General features: G+C 43.4%; 1 protein-coding gene across 9 annotated transcripts in view; it reads left to right on the top strand.

Annotated features, from left to right (window-relative positions):
• Positions 1–17,948, top strand: part of GMIP (GEM interacting protein) — a 64,580-nt gene extending 46,632 nt beyond the window's left edge. For 2 of the 9 annotated variants that reach the window (XM_072991281.2, XM_020779333.3), the window contains 10 exons: positions 308–423; positions 3,095–3,181; positions 4,829–4,918; positions 5,568–5,725; positions 6,296–6,484; positions 7,258–7,395; positions 9,819–10,015; positions 11,377–11,665; positions 12,113–12,296; positions 16,383–17,948. In XM_072991281.2, the coding sequence (XP_072847382.2) occupies positions 308–423; positions 3,095–3,181; positions 4,829–4,918; positions 5,568–5,725; positions 6,296–6,484; positions 7,258–7,395; positions 9,819–10,015; positions 11,377–11,665; positions 12,113–12,296; positions 16,383–16,729 (1,795 nt within the window). In that variant the 3' untranslated portion in view covers positions 16,730–17,948. Of the gene's footprint in view, positions 1–307; positions 424–3,094; positions 3,182–4,828; positions 4,919–5,567; positions 5,726–6,295; positions 6,485–7,257; positions 7,396–9,818; positions 10,016–11,376; positions 11,666–12,107; positions 12,297–16,382 lie in introns of those variants that run through there. The other 7 variants (XM_072991278.2, XM_072991280.2, XM_072991279.2 and 4 more) reach the window with 7 other exon arrangements.
• The last annotated feature ends 4,056 nt before the right edge of the window (positions 17,949–22,004 follow it).

Genomic DNA, 22,004 nt, shown 5'->3' with positions numbered 1-22,004 from the left:
CAGTGTTTGAGGTCTGGCTCGGAGTTCGATTCCCCACAGTGCCTTCTTGTCAGGACTGGATTTGATTATCCATAGAGTCCCTTCCTGCTCTGCACTTCTAAGATTATATTATATATTGTAGTGAAATACTACTTAAATGAAAGAGTGCTGTAGTGCCGCAACTTTAAAATGCACTGCCATGTGCACAGCATTCATTTGAATGAATTCAGCTTGACTTTTTCGAGATGCAAATGCTTCTCCACAGCCCATTTAATGTTTGTTTTCTGTGGGAAAACTGTGAAGAATGATGGGTGCATTGTTTCTTCAGGTCACCCTCCAATGTCAGAAGGAAGAACGCTGCCCGCATCTCATCCCCTCCTGCTGACCTCAGCAATTCCTCAGAAGACACCTCTGGAAAGCTGTCTTCCTTGAGCAGTGAGCAAAGTAAGATACAGTAAATTTAGTAAGTTTAGTTGTAGTAAATGGAGTCACGTAGGCAGAAAAGCAGCCCTATTGCATAAGCAGTGTTGGAGCTGAACACTGAAATGAGGAGGAAGTTTGCTTGTTCTGGAGATTAATGTATGGATCAGAACTCTCCCAGAGCTTAGGAGTGGGGTGAATAATTTGATGAATTATTCCCTCCACAAAGGGAACTGAACTCCCCATTTCCCTCAACCCCACTCATAAGCACCTGATCTCTGACAGGATTTGCAATCATTTTATGGGCCAGTAGAGAAAGGTTTGGTCTGTTATGTCATGTCCCTATGGTATTTTTCATAGCCATGTCTCCCCTCTCTGCTTATCTGTCTTAAAGTTTGTATTTTTCCTCCCTGAATTCTCTTTATTGCTCTTTCCCAAGGCCTAATATTGCCTCTTCTCCTTAGGAAATAAGCAACTTCACCAAGCACACCCAGAGACGTGTCAGGCTGCCCCTTTCCTTTAAAGTATTTCAGCCAGTCTTCATTACAATGAAATTCCTTTAGCCTCTCATAAATTTAGTTAGCTAGTTAATTACAGGGTAATACTATCCTTTGGTGGTGGTGGAGATCCCATGGCAAAACAACTGCCACATCTGGTAGTCTGGCTAGCTTGAGGGAGTTGAATTCTCTTTCTTTCCTGTCCTGCTGTTTCCAGTGGGAGGGAAATAATCACAACCACACCAAAACTGGCATTGTGTAAGGCTTGTTTTGTAAACATGTCGAAATAACGAAGAGATTTTGAATTCTGCAGCTCTGTGGATAACTTACTTCATAACATTCAACCCTGGAATACCCTGCTTTGGCTCCCACTCCCAATGGGACACTACAAGCGAAACAACTGTACTAGTGAAAATTTTCATGACTGTATCAGGAATATTTCAGCAACGCTGGTGTCATCATCCCTATGGAACGCAATTAGTTTCTATGCAGCTGCCTGCAATGTCAGGATTTCTTCCCTCATAACAGTATAGTTAAACGAATGTATGCCTTATAAGGTATCAAGTTGACTTATGCTAGTACCATTATTTTATATCATATTATAGATAGAATCAAGAATCTGTTTTGTCTCCTACAAAAGAACTAGGAGAAAGAGCAAGGCTTAGTAGCTTTTTAAAAATTCCAAAATGTTTAGCCCATCATTTAAGATAATCTTTCCTAGTTTTCTGTCTCCCCTACCTCCAGTGAACATTTATCCTACTACAATATTAAAAAGCTTTCAGTAGAGTTCTCCTACCCCACCCTATTCATTTTCTTTTGGCAAAAGATACCAAATGTCTTCATATGTCCTTTGCCCTTGGAAACTAGGGGGGGGAGTGTGTAGATTGCCTGAGAGATAGAAGGCTGATTGACTCATTGGGTATTCTGATGCAGGGGATAAATTGTGTCTTTAGTCAGAACAGGACATCTCCAAAATAAGATATAGCGGTTCAGCACATTTAAGATACTTCAATCTACTAGAAGCTGGAGCTTATTCCCTGGGGTAGACCAGCCACTGTCTGAAGTAAATTATTTTAGTAATGCTCATTGACTTATAAACTAGCAGGTATTCTCTACTGCCGACTCTTCTTAGACTACCATCCCCTCTTCTTTCACTGTGTAAGGATATAATATTTTCAGAATGATTTCCCTGCACAGTTATTAGTCTTATTACAGCCAGTCCTGCTTCATTAGCTCGCTCACCATACAGATACAATGAGTGAGTGAGGAGTCATGCTAGACAGGCATCGCTAAGGGAAAGACTGAGGCTAGATTTTATTGCTAACATATTCGCCAGATAGGCAGTAAATTGCTTATATATTCATTGGCACTTGGTTATTAAAGACACAATAGGAATGCTGAAGAACTATTGTAAAATTGACCCAGACAGGCTTAGCGGTATCAAGATTAGTCACAAAGGGTCTAGAACCACCACCTCAGTGCTCTTTCTTCTACCCCCTGCTTCCGTTCCCTGTCTGCCTTCTCATTGGTTCTTTAGCGCAGCCAATCACAGTCCTTAGAAGACTGTGATGGGTGGGTCTAAGGAATGAAAGACATGGAATTGTTTGTGAGCTTTTAAAAGTTGGCAGTTGGTTTCAAGAGAGTGTAGGCGCCAAAAGGGAGTGGGTGTGGTTGGAGTGAGAGAGCATGATATGTATTTGTTTAAAGGTGGTGTGTATGAGGGAGAAAATAAGAGCCGGTAGCCATGACATGGTGCCTTTGTAAAGTTAAAGTATGCCTAGGTAACAAACATAAGCACCTAGGAACTAAGACTGAGAGTTCATATGATTTATGCTTCTGTTACAGTCTTAGAAATAAACTGTTAGGTCTTTATGTTAACAACGTCTTATGTAAGAATGGCTTTAGGAACTGAGGGTTCCTGCTATGCTACCACAGAAACCTTTAGAAACACAACCCATATCTCTGGTGGTAGTCCTTCATGTCTTCATATTTCTGGGCTGAAGTATAGATAGGGGAATCAGTTATCTTTTATCTGTGTGGAGGAACTGGCTTTTAGATTTCCACACTTATTTGACTGGAGCCCACAACACATCAGGAAAAAATCTGGGAGAACTGGAATGGCCATGATGCTGTTCTCCCACTCTCATTGCTTGGAAAATCTAAATTATACAAAAACTTTGTTTCATTCTGCTTTACAGGTGGCAACAAGTCTTTCCACAGTGACACAGAAAGCCTTGGAGGGAGTACTGAAGGCCAGTCTTTGGATTCACCCACCTCCAGCCCAGGTGTGAGGGAGTACATCCTGTTTCATATTATTTCTCTTTTTTTATAAACTGGAAAATTAAGCATGGTCATATGAAGGAGAGAACTGGAATAGCCTGATTGTACATTTTGTCCAAGAGGAAGGCTACTATAACATTTTGGAGACATCATATTAATATTTTTTTCTGTTATAGGGTCACTGTTTTCCTAGTCAGTCATAGTGTATAACTTGGTGATGTCACCTTTTTGTGTGTGCATGTTTTGGCAACACACCATTCCCTGTAATGTTAAAAGAATCAGTTTAAAAACCTGGGTTTGAATTCAAACTCACATATACAGTATTTTTAACTTGTGTACAGATACTAATGGCCAATACTGTAGCAAATAAATAGGAGTTAACCAAGGTTGCAACCAGATGGCCCAATTATTCCAGCCTGGATGGATTTAGATGGTGCTAAACAAGTTCGCTTTGAGGTGCAGGATGCCATTTGGGGTGATCCTTACAGCTACATACAAGGACTGAGCACACTGTACATCAAGCAATCCTGTTTAGCACCATCTAGTCTTGTTTCTCTTTAAAGGGAAGGAAAACAAAAAGTCCCCCATCTGCCTCCTCCTTTATGTTTTGTTTAAGCTGCTTAACAATCTTGAGAAATGGAAAGCTTCTTTTCCACTCTTCCATGGAGGAGAAGGGGGTAATGTTTTCCATTTCATTTTAATTGTTGCTATCTGATACAGCATATCAGCAATGTATTGAAAGCACTTTTTTTAAAAGCCCTTTCAAAGCATCAGATACATTAGCAGCAATTAAAAAGAAATGGAAAACTTTCTGTCCCTTCCCCTTTGTAGGTAAGTGGGAAGGAAGCTTTCAATTTCTCTAGATCATTAAGCAGCTTAAGCAATTGAATAGTTCAAGCCATCTGCTTTGGTTTGATCTCAGTGATCACACATGCTGGAACTGAACTGAAACAGAACAATCCTACTGGCATTTAAAAAAAAAAAACAGTAGTCCCTGACAGGGACAAAAAAAGGTTCAAGTAGGTAGATAGTTTGGCACATATCTCATGTGGTCACCAGAAAAAGGAGTGAACCAGCCTGTCCTCAGCTTGAATCTAACCATAGGACAATAGCCCATTTAATTGCACCCCAACTTCATGTCCTAATAAATGAATTAGAAAAATAATGCAAGTCCATGTATGGCTGGAAGGGTTTTTCCTTTCCCCCAAATTCTAAGTTTAAAGCAGGGAAATTGCTTGATGGCATCTCCCATTAGCCCAAGCCAGCATAGCCAATGATGAGGGATGATGGGAGTGTTCAGTGTTCAAATCACTGTTCTCCAGAAAATGGCCCTGCTTATTTCTCAGTTGAAGCTACTACTTTCCAGTCTGCTCTTCTAGAGATAGAAGGTGCTCATCTCTTCTCAAGCATATCACCTAAGGCAGATATTTCACCGTCTCCTCTAGAGACATTCACTGTTGGCAGCTCCACTATCCTTGCAAGATGAGCAGCTGGAATGTTGGAGGAAGGTTTGAGAATGTTACAGTGAAGCAGTGATTCATGAATTCTTATGCAAAACCCAGTGTAGGTGGCCTTGAACTTAACTGGCTCTGGGCTCTGAGCTGGCTTCCACTTTTTTTCCTTTTTAAAAGAAATGTCTCATTCCTGTTCAGGCCACAAGAAGTTGCTGAAGGCTCCATCCACTGGCACAGTATCCTCAGAAGACGGTGAAGACAAAGTCCTGACACAAGTGTATGACAATGGTGAGAAGCAAAATATATATTAAAAAACATATTTTCAGGCAACTGAACAAATGGGTTAGCATCTGTAAACGCTGCTTGGGACAGGAAAATTTTTCTCTCTGTTAACGGTTAAATCAATGCAAGGTCAACACAACATAACTTTGCATTCACTGGAACTGCCTGCCATACCTTCTGCAACTCTTCTACCTTTCATAAAAATTATTCCTTTGCCATTTTCAAACTTTATGAGTTTAAGGGTTTGCAAGAACTCTCCTTTCATCTCGTGTAGTTCTCCCTATCTGTTCCTGCCCATTCTTTATGTAGGTGTGTGCTTTGCTATTCATCTGTGTAAGAATAGAAGATCAAATTATTTGGCATTGAGAGCACAGTATTAGAGGCTGAAGAGACATGATTCCAGCAAACCACTGCAATGGAGTTATCATACTTGAAAATGAGACCCATCTTTACCTCCCAATGACCAACTACAAAACAAAGCAATGTAATTTGTAACTTTTCGGAAATGTGAAAAGCTCCTGCTGTGTTAATTAGATGTATTTTCAGCACCTAATGAATCCTAATAACATGCTGTCTGGAACATATAGCTTGTCTCTTGAGTTTCTCCTATCCAGTAGAAACTAATTAAGGACCACATGCTTCACCCCCTGTCCAGATTCTACGGATGCCTCTGAAAACGGTGTGTCCTGTGGCCAGTTCAAGAACATAAATCTGTCGACCGCTGCCCAGACTCACCGTCTGCGGAAGTTGCGGGGGCCTTCCAAATGCAGAGAATGCGAGAATTTCATGGTCACTGGCACGGAGTGTGAAGAGGTGAGTTAGTGTAAAGGGGTATAAATTTCATATCTCAAAAAGATTGTCATTCTCGGAACACTTCAGGATAAGTGCCCTTTCACTAGAAAACAGGAGTCTCAAAATCAGCCGGGAAATATCAGCCTAAGCAGTGATTTCTGCCCCTGTGTGTGCATTATACAAAGACCTGCAGGCCATCACGCTTCCCTGAAGGGTATTCATGTGTGGTGCTGATGTTCATCACAGTCTCTTTTTTTCAGTTATGATTCTATACTAGAAATATTTTGGGTGTGCATCTAGGAAAAAAAGGTCTATCTATGCAGTGGCTTCACTTTTAAAACTATACAGGCATTCAGATTAAGACAATAGCCGTCTATGAAGTCAGCATCAACTAGATGGTCGGTACCTCAGACCCAAGAGAACTGCATAGCCTGTGATCATGGGCAGGATCTCCTTCAGCCAGCACCCTTGGGCTGCTGACGCATTGCACCCTCCTCAAGAATATTCTCATTTGAGAACTAAATGTGAGTTCTCTTCTGGGTTGGAAGAGAGCCCAGCCGGACCAATTCAGTTTTCTTGATCCACCCACAGTGCTTGCTGACTTGTCACAAGAAATGCCTAGAGACTCTTCTCATCACCTGTGCCCACCAGAAGCTGCCAGCACGGATGTCACTCTTCGGGGTTGGCTTTGGTCAAGTGCCACGGGATTTCCCAGAGGAAGTGCCATTCATTGTGGTGAAGTGTACCTCGGAGATAGAAACCCGTGCCCTCGGAGTGCAGGTAAAGCCCTTCCTTCCCGAGGTAAAGCTGTCACAGTACAGGCTGTGCTCCTGTGGCAATGCAAGCAGTGCAGCCACCGGCTATCCATCTTCAGTCCCAATCTCCACACACCATACAGGGCCAGACTGAGACATGTTGAATCCCAGAGCTACAGCAAGGTCTAGGGATCTCATAACATTACCATAATATTGGCTGAAATCCTGTTGCTTAGCATAGTAAGTTGCATTAGAGTAGATCCACTAAATCAGTGGGGACTGATGAGTCGCATCTCCATAGGTTTTATTGCCACCACACCCATAACAAGGAGAAAACTGTATTATGGGACCAGATGGGACCAGTTGGTTCAGGCAATGCGTACTTCTTGGTGTTATCCATACAGCAGTATTTCAATGGAAGTGCACAAAGAGCGAGTACAGAACATGGGTCAAGAAAGTTGTGAGATCTTCAGGTACGGCCACTTGCAGAACCACAATCTGTTTTTCAGTGTTGTCCCATGGCAAATTGTCCTACTAGTGCCACTAAACCCTGAATTCCTTGCTCAGTGGTGGTCCCTGCGTCCTGAGCCACAGAATTCTGGGAAAGGCAGAAACCAGCCCCTGCCAGCTGCCCAGTTCTAAGTCCCAGCCATCTTGTCTTCCTTGTGTCTCCAGCCTCCTGCCATTGCTGATTCTGGAGGCTCAGCAATGTGTTGCTGTGTTTCTCTTCTGGACACTGTCTGTCCACCAGTTTCTCAGTTGGGTTGCCCTTGCCTCTTCTGTGCTCTTTCGATGCAGGGAATTTACCGTGTGAGTGGGGCCAAGGTCCGCATGGAAAGGCTGTGTCAGGCCTTTGAGAATGGCCAGCGACTGGTGGAGCTCTCGGACCATTCGCCTCATGACATCACCGGAGTTCTTAAACATTTCCTTAAGGAGGTAAGGAGCTGAGAGGAAAACAGGCCGAGACTGATATTTCTCTTGGGTAGGAAGTGGCTTCCCTGAAGCTGATGTTAGACATGTGCAAACAAGGGCATGAATATGGGCGTGTGCAGCCCACGGATCTCTGAAGACTTCTGGCCCTACAGATTCCCCAGCAATTCCCTACTGATCCTTCTTTCACTACTACCGATGACAGTGAGGGCTGAGTAATCTACATCAGAGTTCCTGGAGAAATGGGCAGAGTAAAAACTGTGTGAAAGGAAAGGAGGGAGACACACACAGAGAGAGAGAACCTGTCCTCCATACTGTTCTTTCCAGCCATTCTTTTAGTCTCCCAGCTCAAAGCAGATTCCAAAAAACCCAAAACTGGCCTCAAAGCTGGCCCCATTCTTGGGACCAAAGAGTTATGTTTCCCTGGTTTAAATCATTAGCAGGCAGAGCATCAAAATACACATTCTCCAGACCTTTGGGAGGTTGTATTATCTAATGACAAAAAGAAACCCAATTTAAAAAAAAAATTCACAGCTCATGGTGCAACTATGGAACAATCCTGGCTTAATCCCATTTACACAGTTGGAATGAATCATGATGTAATAGTAACAATAATACAATGTCCGGCCAATTTCAAATTATTTTGGACCTTTTCAGGGTTTTCTACATGTAGAGCATTCAGAAGTGGTTTTACCATTCCCTTCTTCTGGGGCTGGTTCTGGAACTGCGCAGCTTGTCCCAAGGCCACCCAGGCTGTCTCTGCTCACATTAGGTGCAGTGGGGAATCAAACTCCCAACTTCTGGCTCTGCAGCCAGATACCTAATTCATTGAGTTATCCAGGCAGTTGATAGATGATGTACATACTGTACCTCTTAATTGTGCAAGCTGTCTTCCTTTCTCTATACATGCTGTTACATTTACATGACAATCTTTCACAGTCAGAATTTTTAAGCAAAAAAAAAAAATGCAAACATCCTTTGTAGTTCTGCACAGAGAAGTGTCTTGCTGCCAACCACCTCCTGATTCCTCTGCCAACTTGCAGGACTGTTATTTTCAAAGCGAAACTGAACCAACATGTGTTTCAACTACAGGCAATGACAGCATTTTCAAATGAAGAATCTGAACAGGCTTTTTCCACTCACCCTTCCACATCTCAGTAGGCTAGGCTCCTGCCCCCATCTAACTGAAACAGGCCGTGTATTTTTGTGCTGGTAACAACTTTGGATACATGACTCTTCCTGCCTTTTTGAGAGTTTGATGAGTAATGAAGAGCTTATGGCTGTTATATCTGCTGTAACCCCAAGACTGGGTTAGACTTCCCCCTAAACCTAGACCTGATGGTGTGTACCTTTTCCTATGAGCCTGAAGATGATGGAGAATTGTGCCTGCATATCTTGGAAGTTCAAAGATGTCTGCCATTCATCATCATCATCATCATCTTAGAACTGGAGAGCTGGAAGGGACCGTATGGATCCTTGAGACCACCCCTGTTGAAGAGGAATTAGACTCCCAACCACTGGCTCTGCAGCCAGATACCCAAACCACTGAGCTATCCTGCAGTTCTCTTCTTTAGGCCTGTTTTATGTCTTTTAGAGAGGACTCATATCTTTATATTCTACTGGGAGGTTGGAAAGGCACATCTGTTTCTTTCATTAGGTAACGCTGATCCTTTTACTATGTCCTTCCCTGTTGAGAAGACATTCCGCCAAAGCTGGGAATGCTAGATTTAAAATACAGCTAGTTAAAGCTTAATGTTCAGTATTGGACACTTGCTTCATTGCTGTTAACATTTAAAACTAAGAACATGTTAAAAATATTAATTGTTACTATATTAATATCGCCCTACTGAAGCACTGATGGTAGAAACCAATCTGATAAGTAACCCATGCTCAGAGCAAAAAAAGCACGTTGGTGTCGGAGAGATGTGATTCAGGGAGACTGTGGTGTTTGACTTCCAAGGAATCCTGTGATTAAGTCTTGAACACCCATCCCAAAAACAGAGCAGGCTCATTTGCAGATTACCTGGGGTGAGAAAAGCTTTTGCTGTACACTCAGATGTTTTCAGGTGCTATTTAATTTTATCATCAAATCATGGATTATCTGCCCAGATATATACAACACTCTGAGAACTGGGATGGCTGGTAAACAAGGGAAAACATTGTGACTGACTTGAGAGGAAGGGAACTGTAGATACTAGACTTGTAAAGATACTGTTGGTAATATAACAAAAGAGGAAAATTGAAGGAAACTTTTGGTGTCTTTAGGATTAAGAGACTTATTTTAGCGGCATTTTTGTGGACTACAATCCACCTCTTTAGAGACTGGTAGCAGAGTTGTTTAAAAGTGTAGTAGCCTGGTGAGAACTGAAAATATTTGTGATCCGGACAACCAGGACTGAAAAGGGGGTTCTGATCCTTTCTTGTTCCAGCTTTCTAGTCCTGTGCTTCCGTACGCTCTTTATGATGATTTCATGGCCCTCTCAAGGAGCTTGCAGAAAAGTGAGGAAAGAAAAGTGGGAGATTCTGAAACATCGGCAGATCCCATCCAGAGGGCAAAAGAGTTACTGAGTGAAATGCCAGCAACCAACTACAACACCTTGCGGCACCTCATCGCTCATTTGTACAGGTAATGGGGAAACTGGCTGAACCCACAAGCCTTGCTTCCTAAGGAGAGATCAGGTGTGATGGATCTGTCTGAATTGCAACAACTTTGGGGGTTCAAAAAAAGGGTCGTAAGTAGCAATATTTTAAATCAGCTCTAACACTATTTTAAATGTTTAATTATAGTTAGGGGAACCAGGAGCAACTGGCTGGCTGGGTCTGTGACAAGAGTTGCAACCCAGCACATTTTGAAGTTGGGAAGCCTGGTTTATGTTTTAGACATGAGGTCAACTTTCTCTCCCAAGTCCCTGTTACAGAAGAATATAGAAAAAGCCATTTCTTTGTCATACTGCAGCTGTGGGTAACATTTTCCTTCGTTCTGGGAACTGGGGGGGCACACCACATATGCACCACAGGCATGAAGGGAACTACACCCACATAGGCAGAACAATTTCCTTGTGTGCATTCATATACATGCTCCTTTGTCCACACAGAGAGACATGTACATTATCTGTACACATATGTTTGTATACATATATGCAGGTGAAACACAGACCCATTAATGTGTGGATATATACTTGTGCAATGCATGCACACAACTATACACACACTCACGTGCAGACATACACACATGCATACATACCCATGCTCAAGTTAATGTAAAATCAGATTCTTGCATAGGTGCATGCACTCACATACATTCATACACATGTGTACATGCATAGACATATGTACTGTACTTGTATGCATATGCATTTACCTTCACACACACATATACAGAACCATAAACTGGCAAATTCACACTAACAGAATCATGCATTCATGAATATATACATGCCCACATGCAAGCATACATATAAATGCCATGTATCCACCCATGCACAAGCTACACAAATGAACCTGTGGCATGCTCTTGCACATGTATGTGTATTGTAGCACTACACAAACAAACCTATGCACACTCATGTTCTTGTAAATGTGCACATAAATAGATTTGTATTTACATACACAAACACTAAAGAATACATGCTGTGTTTAAATGTACATACATGTATTTATGCATGCACTTGTAGACACACCTATGCACGCACATTCACCCACAGACATGTACACACACAAAAACCTGTGCATGCAAATTCAGTGCACAGACTTGTGTACTCACATAAGTTTTACATCCTCAAATGCAACATTTCCAGAAAGCATAGACACATTTGCCAGGATTCAATGGGTAAGTCCCCGGATTCCCATTTTCCCCACCATTCACAAAGTGGAATTGCTGTTGGAAATGCAGCATAAACATCTCAAATCTGTGCTGTCATTCATGAAAAAAAATGTTCACTTCGATTGGAAACCAAAATCCTTGATGGTTGTTTTTCTCTCTCCAAGGGTGGCTGAAAGATATGAGGAGAACAAGATGTCCCCCAACAATCTGGGGATCATCTTTGGCCCAACACTCATCCGCCCTCCCGGGAGCAATGATGTTTCCATGTCATGCCTGGTGGACTCTGGGTACCAGTCCCAGCTGGTGGAATTTCTCATCCTCAACTACGAAAGGATTTTTGGAATGGATGACCTGCCTTCAGGTGGCCTTTGTGAACGGGACAACTCTTTGAAAGAAGAAAATACCCAAGAGACTCTCTCAAGCAATGAGAGAAGTCTTGATGTCTCTTCTGAGGTAAGAAGCGAGGCAGCCGGCCGGGGGGGGAGGGGTTCTTTTCTGTCATTTGAAGGCTTATTGTATTTTTCTGTTCCAGAGAAGTACAAACAACACGGGCAAAAGTCAGTTGTCTAACTTTACACTGGTTTAAAGGGTGCAGAAACATTTAACTTAAAATTAATTAAAAGTTTCTTATTCTCCCCTTTTTTGGCCCTGAGATTCCCTTTGCCCCAGAGAACACTTTGGAGTGGAAGAGAGCCTTTTATCATTAAAAAAAATCACCACTAAACCAGTGGCAGTAGTGATCTGGTGATGATTTTGTTTCCTATTAAAGGATCCCCTCCACCCCTGCTCCCAAAGGCTCCAAAAGAAAACCCAATGGGATTTCTTCCATTCGTCTATAGCTGTTACCTCTGGCAGGTCCTCTTTGCCTTGTTGATAGTTTTCTTGCAATGTCCAGAGCAGAACTTCATAACATTGTGGCCAGAGCTGAAAACACTGCTTCACAGGCATGACTTTTCCCAGCAGAAGCACGCATCTGCACTGTATTTTGATGAAGAGGATTGTGTAACTCAAGATGGTGTAGCTGAGGCCAGGCAGAAGCAGAGGATGGAGGAAACCGACTGTCCGCCAAGCAGAGACACCGTAGGTAATTTTTTTTGGTGTACAAATCAGCTGTTCAATGATGAGAAGGGACTATATTTTGCAAAGAAAATCTTGAGCTAAGCCATTTCCAAAAGAGCTGCCTCAACCACCCGCCCAAAACCGTTAACGTCCATACTGTGCCTCTTTGCAGAGCACTGAGGGACTTACAGCTTTCCATATATTGTTGGGTGGCTCTCATCATCCTTAATTGTTGGCCAGGCTGATGCGATTCAGAGTCGAACCATATCTGGAGGGACATAGGTTCCCCAGCTCAGGTCTACACAGGATTTGTTGTGTCAAAATCCCAAACATTTAGCAAAGATGGTTTATCCGCTCTTCGATCAGAGAGCTCAAAACTGAATTATGATTTCTTTATATAAATGTCCTTCGTGACTGTAAGAAGTTAGAACACTTAGAGCTCTTGGTGGAGCTGCATCCTCCCGTTCCAAAGTCTTCCGACAAGGATACTGGCAAGTCTTTGGGTCTGAGACCCAAGCCCCAGGTCCAAGTTCCCATGAAGGACAAACTTGTTTTCCCCAGAAAAAAAAGGGGGAGAGGTGGGTGAGTTCAGAGCTGTGAGTTGAGTGTGAGTCATTGGGGGGGACGACACCCAAATTGAGTCCAAGTTGAGCTGTGAGTGTGACTGACATCTTGTTTTTATTTGATTCAGTGATGTGATTTTAATTTTTACTCTAGATTTGATGATGATGATGGGAACGGCCCAGAATATTGCTATGCACTAATAGGGCAGTTTGTGTGTGTGTGTGTGTGTGTGTGTGTGTGTATGTGTGTATGTGTGTATGTGTGAGAGAGAGAGAGACAGAGAGAGAGAGAATAAATAAATAAATAAATAAATAAATAAATAAATAAATAAATAAATAAATAAATAAGTGATCAGTCTCCTCAATATAATTAACATCCATGTTATTTTACCATTGTTATTCATGACAGAGGTTCTTACAAGTTTCAGTGGAATACACTTATATATCAAAGATCACCCCCACTGTTAAATACCCATTGACTTTCTTACCAACCAACCAAATAAAAGCTCTATATTTTGATGCCTTGTATGAATATTTGCCATGTTATCTCTCTCTCTCTTATTATGTCCACGAAAGCTCACATTAAAATATAAGTTAGTCTTCAAGGTGCCACCACATTTTTGTCTATTTTATTTGTTCTTTTATTTTTATTTATTTTGTGTGGGTTTTTTGCTTTGTTTTTCCCCTGTAATTCTTTATATCTGTAATTAAGGCTGGCTTATGGCATCATGCCACTTGCAGAGACTCTGTGACACTCCAAGGTATGGTGGAGCAAATCCCTCTGATTTCATGCTTATTTGACACTCCAAAAATATGGCGCTCTCTCGAGAATTGCTTAGGTTGCCTTGTCTTGGTGGGTTGGCCCTGCACTGTAGTATTTCAAATAAAATTTACAGAAATCGTGTGACTTAAAATGAGGATTATTTTGTGGCCTTATCTTTAATGCTGCCCTCAACTACTTCCAGCCATTCTTGTTGGAAAGAATCCACGTGTGATAAATGTTTAGAGATTCACATGCTTCAAACTGCTGGCACCAGCAAATAATTTGACAGCATTATATTGCACTGGTTGAAGCTTCTGAGAAGTTTTTTGATGCATCCTCATGTAGAAGGTGTGGCAGTGATGCAGCACAGATGTAACTGAAGCATGTGTGACTGTGGATGATGCATTGTTGCCAGAAAAAAGGCACCATTTATTAAACAGAACTCTTTCACCTTTTACTAAAGTGAGCAAATGCACTTTTAACCACAGCTGCCATTTGGGGAACCCAGGAGAGAAGCTGGATTCAGGAGTAGTCCCCCATTGGAAATCTGGTGTGTTTTTTTAAAGTGGATAGCCACCCCATCCAAAATGGGCTAGATCCTTTTACTGACTTACTGATCCTAAGGGTCCTACTTGATTATATTGTTGGCATCACTTTGTGCTCTCTCAAAAGTGGTGGAAAACACTGTCATAGTACACTATTTTCCTCAGCTACATATCTTGCATTTAGTGTGCTTTGTTTTCTTGTTGGTCATTAGAATGTAAACATTCCCTTATTTCCCAGGTGTGATTGCTGAGACATGTATCTCTAAGGAAATTCCACTATGGGAGGGAAAATGCATTGACTGGAAGAAATATTAATTCCTCTAACATCTGTTTTGGCCCTTAGTCTTACTGACTGAGAACACTCTTGTTGTGCCACATCTAGGTTAAATTCCAGTGTGTTAACCAATATTTAATCCTTTCGTTCATTCGTTTAGTCGTGTCCGACTCTTTGTGACCCCATGGACCAGAGCACGCCAGGCCCTCCTATCTTCCACTGCTTCCCGTAGTTGTGTCAATTTCATGTTGGTTGCTTCGCAGACACTGTCCAGCCATCTCATCCTCTTAATTAATCCTTTAATTAACTTTAATTAACATTGAAAGAGAGGGATAGAACACTCAGCAGAGAGGCTGTCTTTAAATTTCAAAAGCTGGAAGGAATGATTGGTTAGTGCTAGATAGACAGACAATCCCTCCAGCTCAGAAATGTGTCTCCCATTCAAACAACAGATAGCATACAAGGTTATAAAAAAAAACCCAGTAAAATTACTGGCAATGCCAAGCACCCAATAAGAAACCATAGTAAAGAAGCAGCTCAGAATAGCTCCGCCCTCTGTCTCAGCAATAGGAGCTAGCTAGGTGGTGGTGTTATTTAAGGGCACCAGGTTCTTTACTTCCTTGGTGCAAGGGATTGCTGGAAAGACACATACTCTTCATATGATGAGTTTGATGCACAGGAGAAAGAAAGTAGATTAATCCTCATGGTGCAGAATAGAAGTGAGGTACTGTAATGCTGAAACTAAACTATAGGTGGATGAAAACAGTGGTCAAGATATGACATTGGAGGAATTTTCAAGGCAATTGTACACTTCAGACTTAAACTGGTTTAATAGTCAGGCCATATTTAGGAAACTCTGGGAACCATGGTCATACGGAAAGAAGGTAGGGCTGGGGATCTAGAATAAAATTCTCAGCACTTCCATCAATTGTGGTTCCTAGGATTCTTTGGGAAAGCCAGGACAGAATTCCCAGAGGCATATAATGGGCCAATCTTGGAAACAAGAGGTTAGTTAAGAGACTCTTGGCCTAGTCAAGAGGCTTCTTCTCAGTTGCTTATGAAAGGTAGGCTGACATTAGAGCCATACACGTTGATAACAGAATAGGCCTTTTGGAACCCAAAAGCCACCAAGGTGAGGTAGCTGATGTATTTGCTTCCACTATGAGCAATCAGTGTTAGAGTTAGGGGCACAGGTCAACGGTTGCAGCATTGATTGGAAGATCCAATTTCCTGCTGCCTCTTGCCTCTCTGAGGACTCAGAGAGAGTAGTCAATGAGGAGTGCTATCTGCTTCCCTGAGGTAATCTTGCTACCTCTTGGGGTCACAGTCCACTGGTTCCCAGCCTTGGCTCTCCAGATGTTCTTGGACTAAAACTCCCAGAAGCCTTCAGCATTAGCTGTGCTGGACAGGGCTTCTGGGAATTGTAGTCCAAGAACACTCAGGTTACCCAAGGTTGGGAAACACTGAACTAGACATTGAGAGGTGTGCTTATTTCCTTCATTTCACCTGTTTTCCCTCTTACACTAGGATTTGCTCAGAGGTTCCTCAGTGGGGAATACCCAGTATGGTGTAGTGGATAGAGGGATGGGCTAGGGACTTAGGAGGTCTGGGTTCAATTCCCTGCTCAGTCACAGAAACTCACTGAGGTTGTCGAGCTGGTAAATCTTACTTACCTTGAAAGCCTTATTCAATTTGCTATAAACTGACTTGACAGGACATAAGAAATTTTTTTTTCAAAATTGGACTTGCAAATTAATACTGTACTGTGATGACCAATCACGAAACAAAGTATGCTAAGTGCAAGGTACATAAGTGAGATACTGTACTCACATGATCGACATCTTTCACCACTTGAGGGAGCACCTCTTTTATAAATCTTCTCAGCCGATTGTCTTAGGCAAGCATGATGGTAGACTGAACAGGATGTCTCATTCCCTAACTCTCATGCCCCATTTTTTCCTCTCAGAGTTGAACAGCAGGGATGACACTGAACCGAAGGACCCTCTGTGTGACCTAGATGCCTCCGTCTGCCCCCAGTCCAGAGGACGCTTCAGCCGGATGCCTGTGAAACATCCCCGGGCCAACATTCCCAGGGTTTCCAGCCTGGCCCTGCTGGCTACTACCCTGTCTGGCTTGGAGTCAGGAAGTGGCCTCCTGCAGCCAGGATCAAATAGCCGCAGTGCCTCTCCAGACACCCGTGGGAAACGCAAGCACTTGGAGATCACCCCGGAGACTGCCCGCATTGTCTCCAAATTTCAGTCTCTGAATGGAAGTCAAGAAGAGAGTTCAGCTGAACTGGGGATTCCTTTATAGATGGAGTCTGTAGATGATCTGGGAAGGAGCAAGACTGAATCTTGAGCACCATGATCTTCCTTTTCTTGGGAGCAAGCAGGACAAAGGGCCAACATGCCAGTTCTTGGAGACAAATGGCTGGACCGTAATTCTGCCAAGCCAAATATGACAGTTCTCCTCTCTTCTCACAAGCAGCTTGACAGGACATTTGAAAAGTGGGAAAGAAACAGACCTGGTGTTACTTCCACAAATGTTGGAAGAATGGCTGCTGCGTTTTGCAAATAGTTTGTTTGCAAAGCTAAACCCAAAGGAGCAGGCTGAGGGGTTGTGCTGGGACACTATAACCTCCAGTCTTGCAGAGGCTCTTAAATGCTTCTGATGCTAGGAACTGCTACTGCCAATATTTTGGTAATGGTGTAGGCACTCACTATCCCGAGAGGTATTTGGTATGATAAAAAGTTGGCAGATAAGATGCAGAATCTGGAGAATCACACAACATTGTTTGAGGTGCTAGGGAAGTATGAATGTGATACAGCTGTTTCCAAGGGCCAGCTCTGCAACCAGAAACCAATATTAAATATAGCCTTTCTCTGAATTTTGGACAATAATTTCCTCTCACTGTAGGGCTTGAGTGGTTGCCAGGATTTAAAAATTACTCTGTGTTTTCCAACCGTGGGTCCCTACATGCTCTTGGACTATCAGTCTGAGAAATCCTGGCCACCATAGCTAGTGGTGAAGGCTTCTGGGAGTTTTAGTCCAAGAACATCAGGGGACCCCAGGTTGGGAACCACTCACTGTTTTAACTCTTCTGCTAAGATTCAGAGAACTCGCAGGGTAAAGTTTTCATCTGAATTGGTTGTGTTTAGAAAGGATGATGTGGCCATGCTGAGACTATATGATGGGAAAACATTGGACTAGATGGAGTTGCATGTATCCTGAGGTTTTAAAAATATCAAAATGGTGGCCAAGAAAGGTGATTTCTGTATACTGCATGCATTGTGCAAATTAGGCAACTTTTTCATTCTCCTAATTGTGTGTACGTTGCCCCTCTACTGTTCTACACAGTTTATTCTACTCCTTATTAATAGAAAGAACAGAGGGGCTGAAATTCTTCCCCCACCTCAACCCTAGAAATCCTGTACACTACTTTGCACCCTCCTGGCATCTCAGATTTCAGAAGGTTTTGCCCACATGCTTTCTAATATATCTTTTCAACCCTCAGAGCTAGAAACATGCCTTTCTTTTTTAAAAAAAGAAATGAAAAAGTTGTCTCCAGAAGCTGAATTTGGTACCCGGTGTAATTTTCCTTTATTTGTGTGTCTGTGTGCTTGTATGAAATGGCAACCAACACACAGCCCTGGTCTCTGGGAGTTCTCTGCACAGCTTCTGTGTTGTGAGTCAAGAGAAACATACGCGTGGGTGGACAATGGAAGCAGTGCGCATCTTTAGGAATATGACTGTCTGTAGCGTTGAGTCAGATCCACAGGTGAGATGTGGTGATACAGTACTGTTGGAGTGTCACTGTATGAACTTGCCTGTGTTTCTTTAATTTAACTTCAGGTGTACAGCTTGGGCTGCTTCATAGAGGATGAAGCTCCTGTAGAGATGTCACTTTTCTGCAGGAAGTTGTGCATACTGAACATTTCTGTGTCCTCCTCTGCTGCTTTGTGTGTTGATTTCATATATGTGTAGGCTGTAAGCTGGATATTAGGTGTGGCCTTTCTTCTTCTCTTGCACGCAGCTGTGGTTTCTGTTGCAGGGTTTTGAATTTCTGATGAAATCCCTCCAGCTGCGCAGCAGATGTGCAGCGATGCCCGGAGCAGAATAGCATCCAGCTCCCCTGAGCAGTCTATGCCTTTTCTCATTAAATGGCACTTACAGTCTCAACAACTCACTCTGAGACATGAATAGTAGAAAGAATAAAAGTTTTCATTAGTTACGATTTAACGGATTGAACAGCAAACTGACTGCCTTCAACAACAGACCTCAACAGACTCAAAGCGGGGCTCTCTTCGAATTCAGAGGCAGGAGAGAACGATTGGTGTGTGCTAGATCGATTGACAGTCACCCCAGCCCAGAAAGGTCCCTCCCAGCCAGATCTTCTCCAGGCAGCATGTGAGGTTGTAAAAACTCCAACAATTTCTTCCCACCATTTCCCTAGTTCTGTTGTTACCTCCTCACCTCTACTGTACAGCACATTTTGAGTCTGTCCTCCCCACAGCAAGCGAGAAGCCTTGGAAGACAGGAGGACTGAAAAAGAGGTGTAGAGATTGAACCACTGTTTTCTTTTCCTTCCTTTTTAGTAGGAGATTTCAAGGCACATGTCTTGGGATCGTCGTCGTCGTTTAGTCATGTCCAACTCTTCGTGACTCCATAAACCAGAGCACGCCAGGCCCTCCTATCCTCCACTGCCTCCCATAGTTGTTTCAGTTTCGTGTTGGTTGCTTCGCAGACACTGTCCAGCCATCTCATCCTCTGTCATCCCCTTCTCCTCTTGCCGTCACACTTTCCTAACATCAAGGTCTTTTCCAAGATGTCTTCTCTTCTCATGAGATGGCCAAAGTACTGGAGCCTCAGCTTCAGGATCTGTCCTTCCAGTGAGCACTCAGGGTTGATTTCCTTTAGAATTGATAGGTTTGTTCTCCTTGCAGTCCAGGGGACACTCAAGAGCCTCCTCCAGCACCACAATTCAAAGGCATCAATTCTTCGGCAGTCTGCTTTCTTTATGGTCCAGCTCTCACTTCCATACGTCACAACAGGAAAAACCATAGCTTTGACTATTCGGATTTTTGTTGGCAAGGTGATGTCTCTGCTCTTTAAGATGCTGTCAAGGTTTGCCATTGGTTACCCAAAGGCAATTCTATTTTGTCTGTACTGCTAGGATGAGGAATATGTAGCCCTCCAGATGCTGTTGGATTACAGCTCCCATTCACCCTAGCTAGTATGGCCAATGGGAATTGCCATCCAACCACATCAGGATAGCTCCATAATGCCTGCCACAGTACGGGAACCTGGTACCAGTTGAGGTTTATAGTCTGGTCCACTTGTAATTAAGAATGCACATATACCTTAGTAAGATGTGAAGATGCCCGTACTGACTTCATGTATGTAGTTTCCTATATAAAACGTTGGGTGGAAATTTTAGCATGAGTAGGAAGCCAAAGGAAAGGTTGGCAAGCTCTTTCCAAGCTGAAATAGAGCTGTCAGCATCACACAGCCTGGCACAAAAATGCTGCAAGTCCTAAGGCAGAATCAACAACACCAATGTCCACCCTCATCCCCAGTATGTCTCTTCAGCCAGGGATGGACCTACTGTGGAACTAACAAAGCTTAAGCTTCAGGCCCCCTAATCCCAGAGGGGTCCCAGAAGTGAGTTTAGAGCCCTTTTTTTTAAAAGTGATCTGTTGTGGAACAACCCTTTTGAAGAAGATAACAATGGTTACCCAGACCTTGTGACTGGTTTAAAAGGGCCCCCTCCTATAACAGTTCAAGCGTCAGGACCCCAAAAATGTAGGTCTGCCATTGTCTTCTGCCTGACTCTTCATGCTGTAAGCATGCAATGGAGCCAGAGAGCTGGCTGCTGCATATCATTACTGCAGTGCAAAATTAAAATGCCACATCTTTTGCCTGCTTAGGAGATGTGACATCCCAAAAACATAACTCATCAAGGAAACATGAAGAGGGGGAACTGGCTCCCTGTCCCTTCAGTTTTTTTGGTCAATAGCAAGGATTTCTACCCACTCCAGATAGTCATTATCTCCATACATGTACTTCTGGAGCAAGTAGAGTGATGTAGACAACACTCGCCCAAGCTGGTAGGCTCCAGATGTGCCTGCCTACATCTCCCATTACCCCCCCCCCCAAAATTGGCCTGAACTGGTTGCTGGTGAAGGGCGTTGTAGCCCACCAGCTCTGGAGGGCACCAGCTTGGGGGAGGCTCCCTTAGAACCTGTTCAGGACCCGGAGCCGGTGCAGATGTGCAAGAGCTGTAAACTCACAGGGCAGGATCCATCCAGAGCTCTCCTGTTTTGCCCCTGTCTCCCAAGCCATCTCTGTATTTTACACTCCCTGGCCTCATGTCTGGACAAGCAAAAGCTATGAGCACATTCCTTTCTGGGCAATTTGGAGAGTAGCTATCAAATAAATCCACAGGGAGTGGAAGGGAAGCTTCCTGTGATGGCTCAGACTCCCCGTTTCTCACCCTTCCAATCAACTTTTCTTTAATATTAGCATTTTTCTCCCAATTAAATTATGGGTGTTGTTGAATGACTTCTTGAACTTCTCATTATTCGTTGTAATGTAACTTGGCCCACCGGCAGGGCAGAATATCAAGATTGTGGATGACAGTCTCAGCTCCCCAGCCCCACCTTACCCAGAATGATTTTCCCTGTGGAAATCCACATTGGCTTCCTCTTCTCAAATCACAGTCTACAGCACTAAAGTGGATTCATTAGCAACCCAGGGAGAGATTTCACTAGCCGCTGTTCTCTCTCTCTCTCTCTCTCTGCTACACACAAGTGTGTGCACTGAAGCGTCTCTGGCATCCCAGTTAACCTCCCAGCAGGGGGAGTCTGCTGATGGGAATTTCAAATGCCAGAGGTATTAGGTTTCTTCAGCTCCGTCCTGTTCTGTGAAGCAATAGCCAGATAAGTAAACCAACATGCTTCTGATCTAAGCCGGAAGGCCGCCAACTGCATCACCCAGTGCCTCCCCCATAGCTTTCCAAGGGAGAGGGCAAGGCTACTCGAGCCTTCCCCACCACAAGGCGTATATGTTTCTCTGAGACCTATGGAGGTAACAGAGGGAAGGAAAGGGGCCTTGAGACTGTCAGGCCCACGAGGAAGTGGTGGTCTATTTTCCATCCTATGGCCAACGTTGGCAAGGTTGGCCTTTGACTGCCTTAGGCGAAGGAGAACATGGCTTTCCCTCCTCTTTACTTCATCTGTGAGCAAATCAGACTCCCAGGTGGGGTATGGCGTCCTGAGGGCCTTGAACCAGTCAGAGCAGGGCTGTGTGACACCCATAACAGTGTTATCCGCCAACAGAAAGGGACCCCGGGGACTCCACCACAGCCACGCATCCGGTATCTGCTCTCAAAGGCCGTGGCATAGCCTTAGGGCCGACCGCATAAAAGAGAGTGCCCTTTTCTTCCTAGAAGAACAGGTGAGCTTGGAAAGCTACCTTTCAAAAGTAATTTGCACTGTTAATGACAGTCAATATCTGAAAAGTGATCAACTCTTGCTGTTTGGTAAAATGCTTGGAAAAGATGTTTCTTAAATTACTTTTTTGCACTGCC

The sequence above is a fragment of the Pogona vitticeps genome, chromosome 2 (assembly GCF_051106095.1).
Source record: "Pogona vitticeps strain Pit_001003342236 chromosome 2, PviZW2.1, whole genome shotgun sequence".
In the NCBI taxonomy this organism is placed as follows: Eukaryota; Metazoa; Chordata; class Lepidosauria; order Squamata; family Agamidae; genus Pogona; species Pogona vitticeps.
Note: the sequence above shows the minus strand (reverse complement) of the source record. Positions and strands in the feature narration are given on the sequence as shown.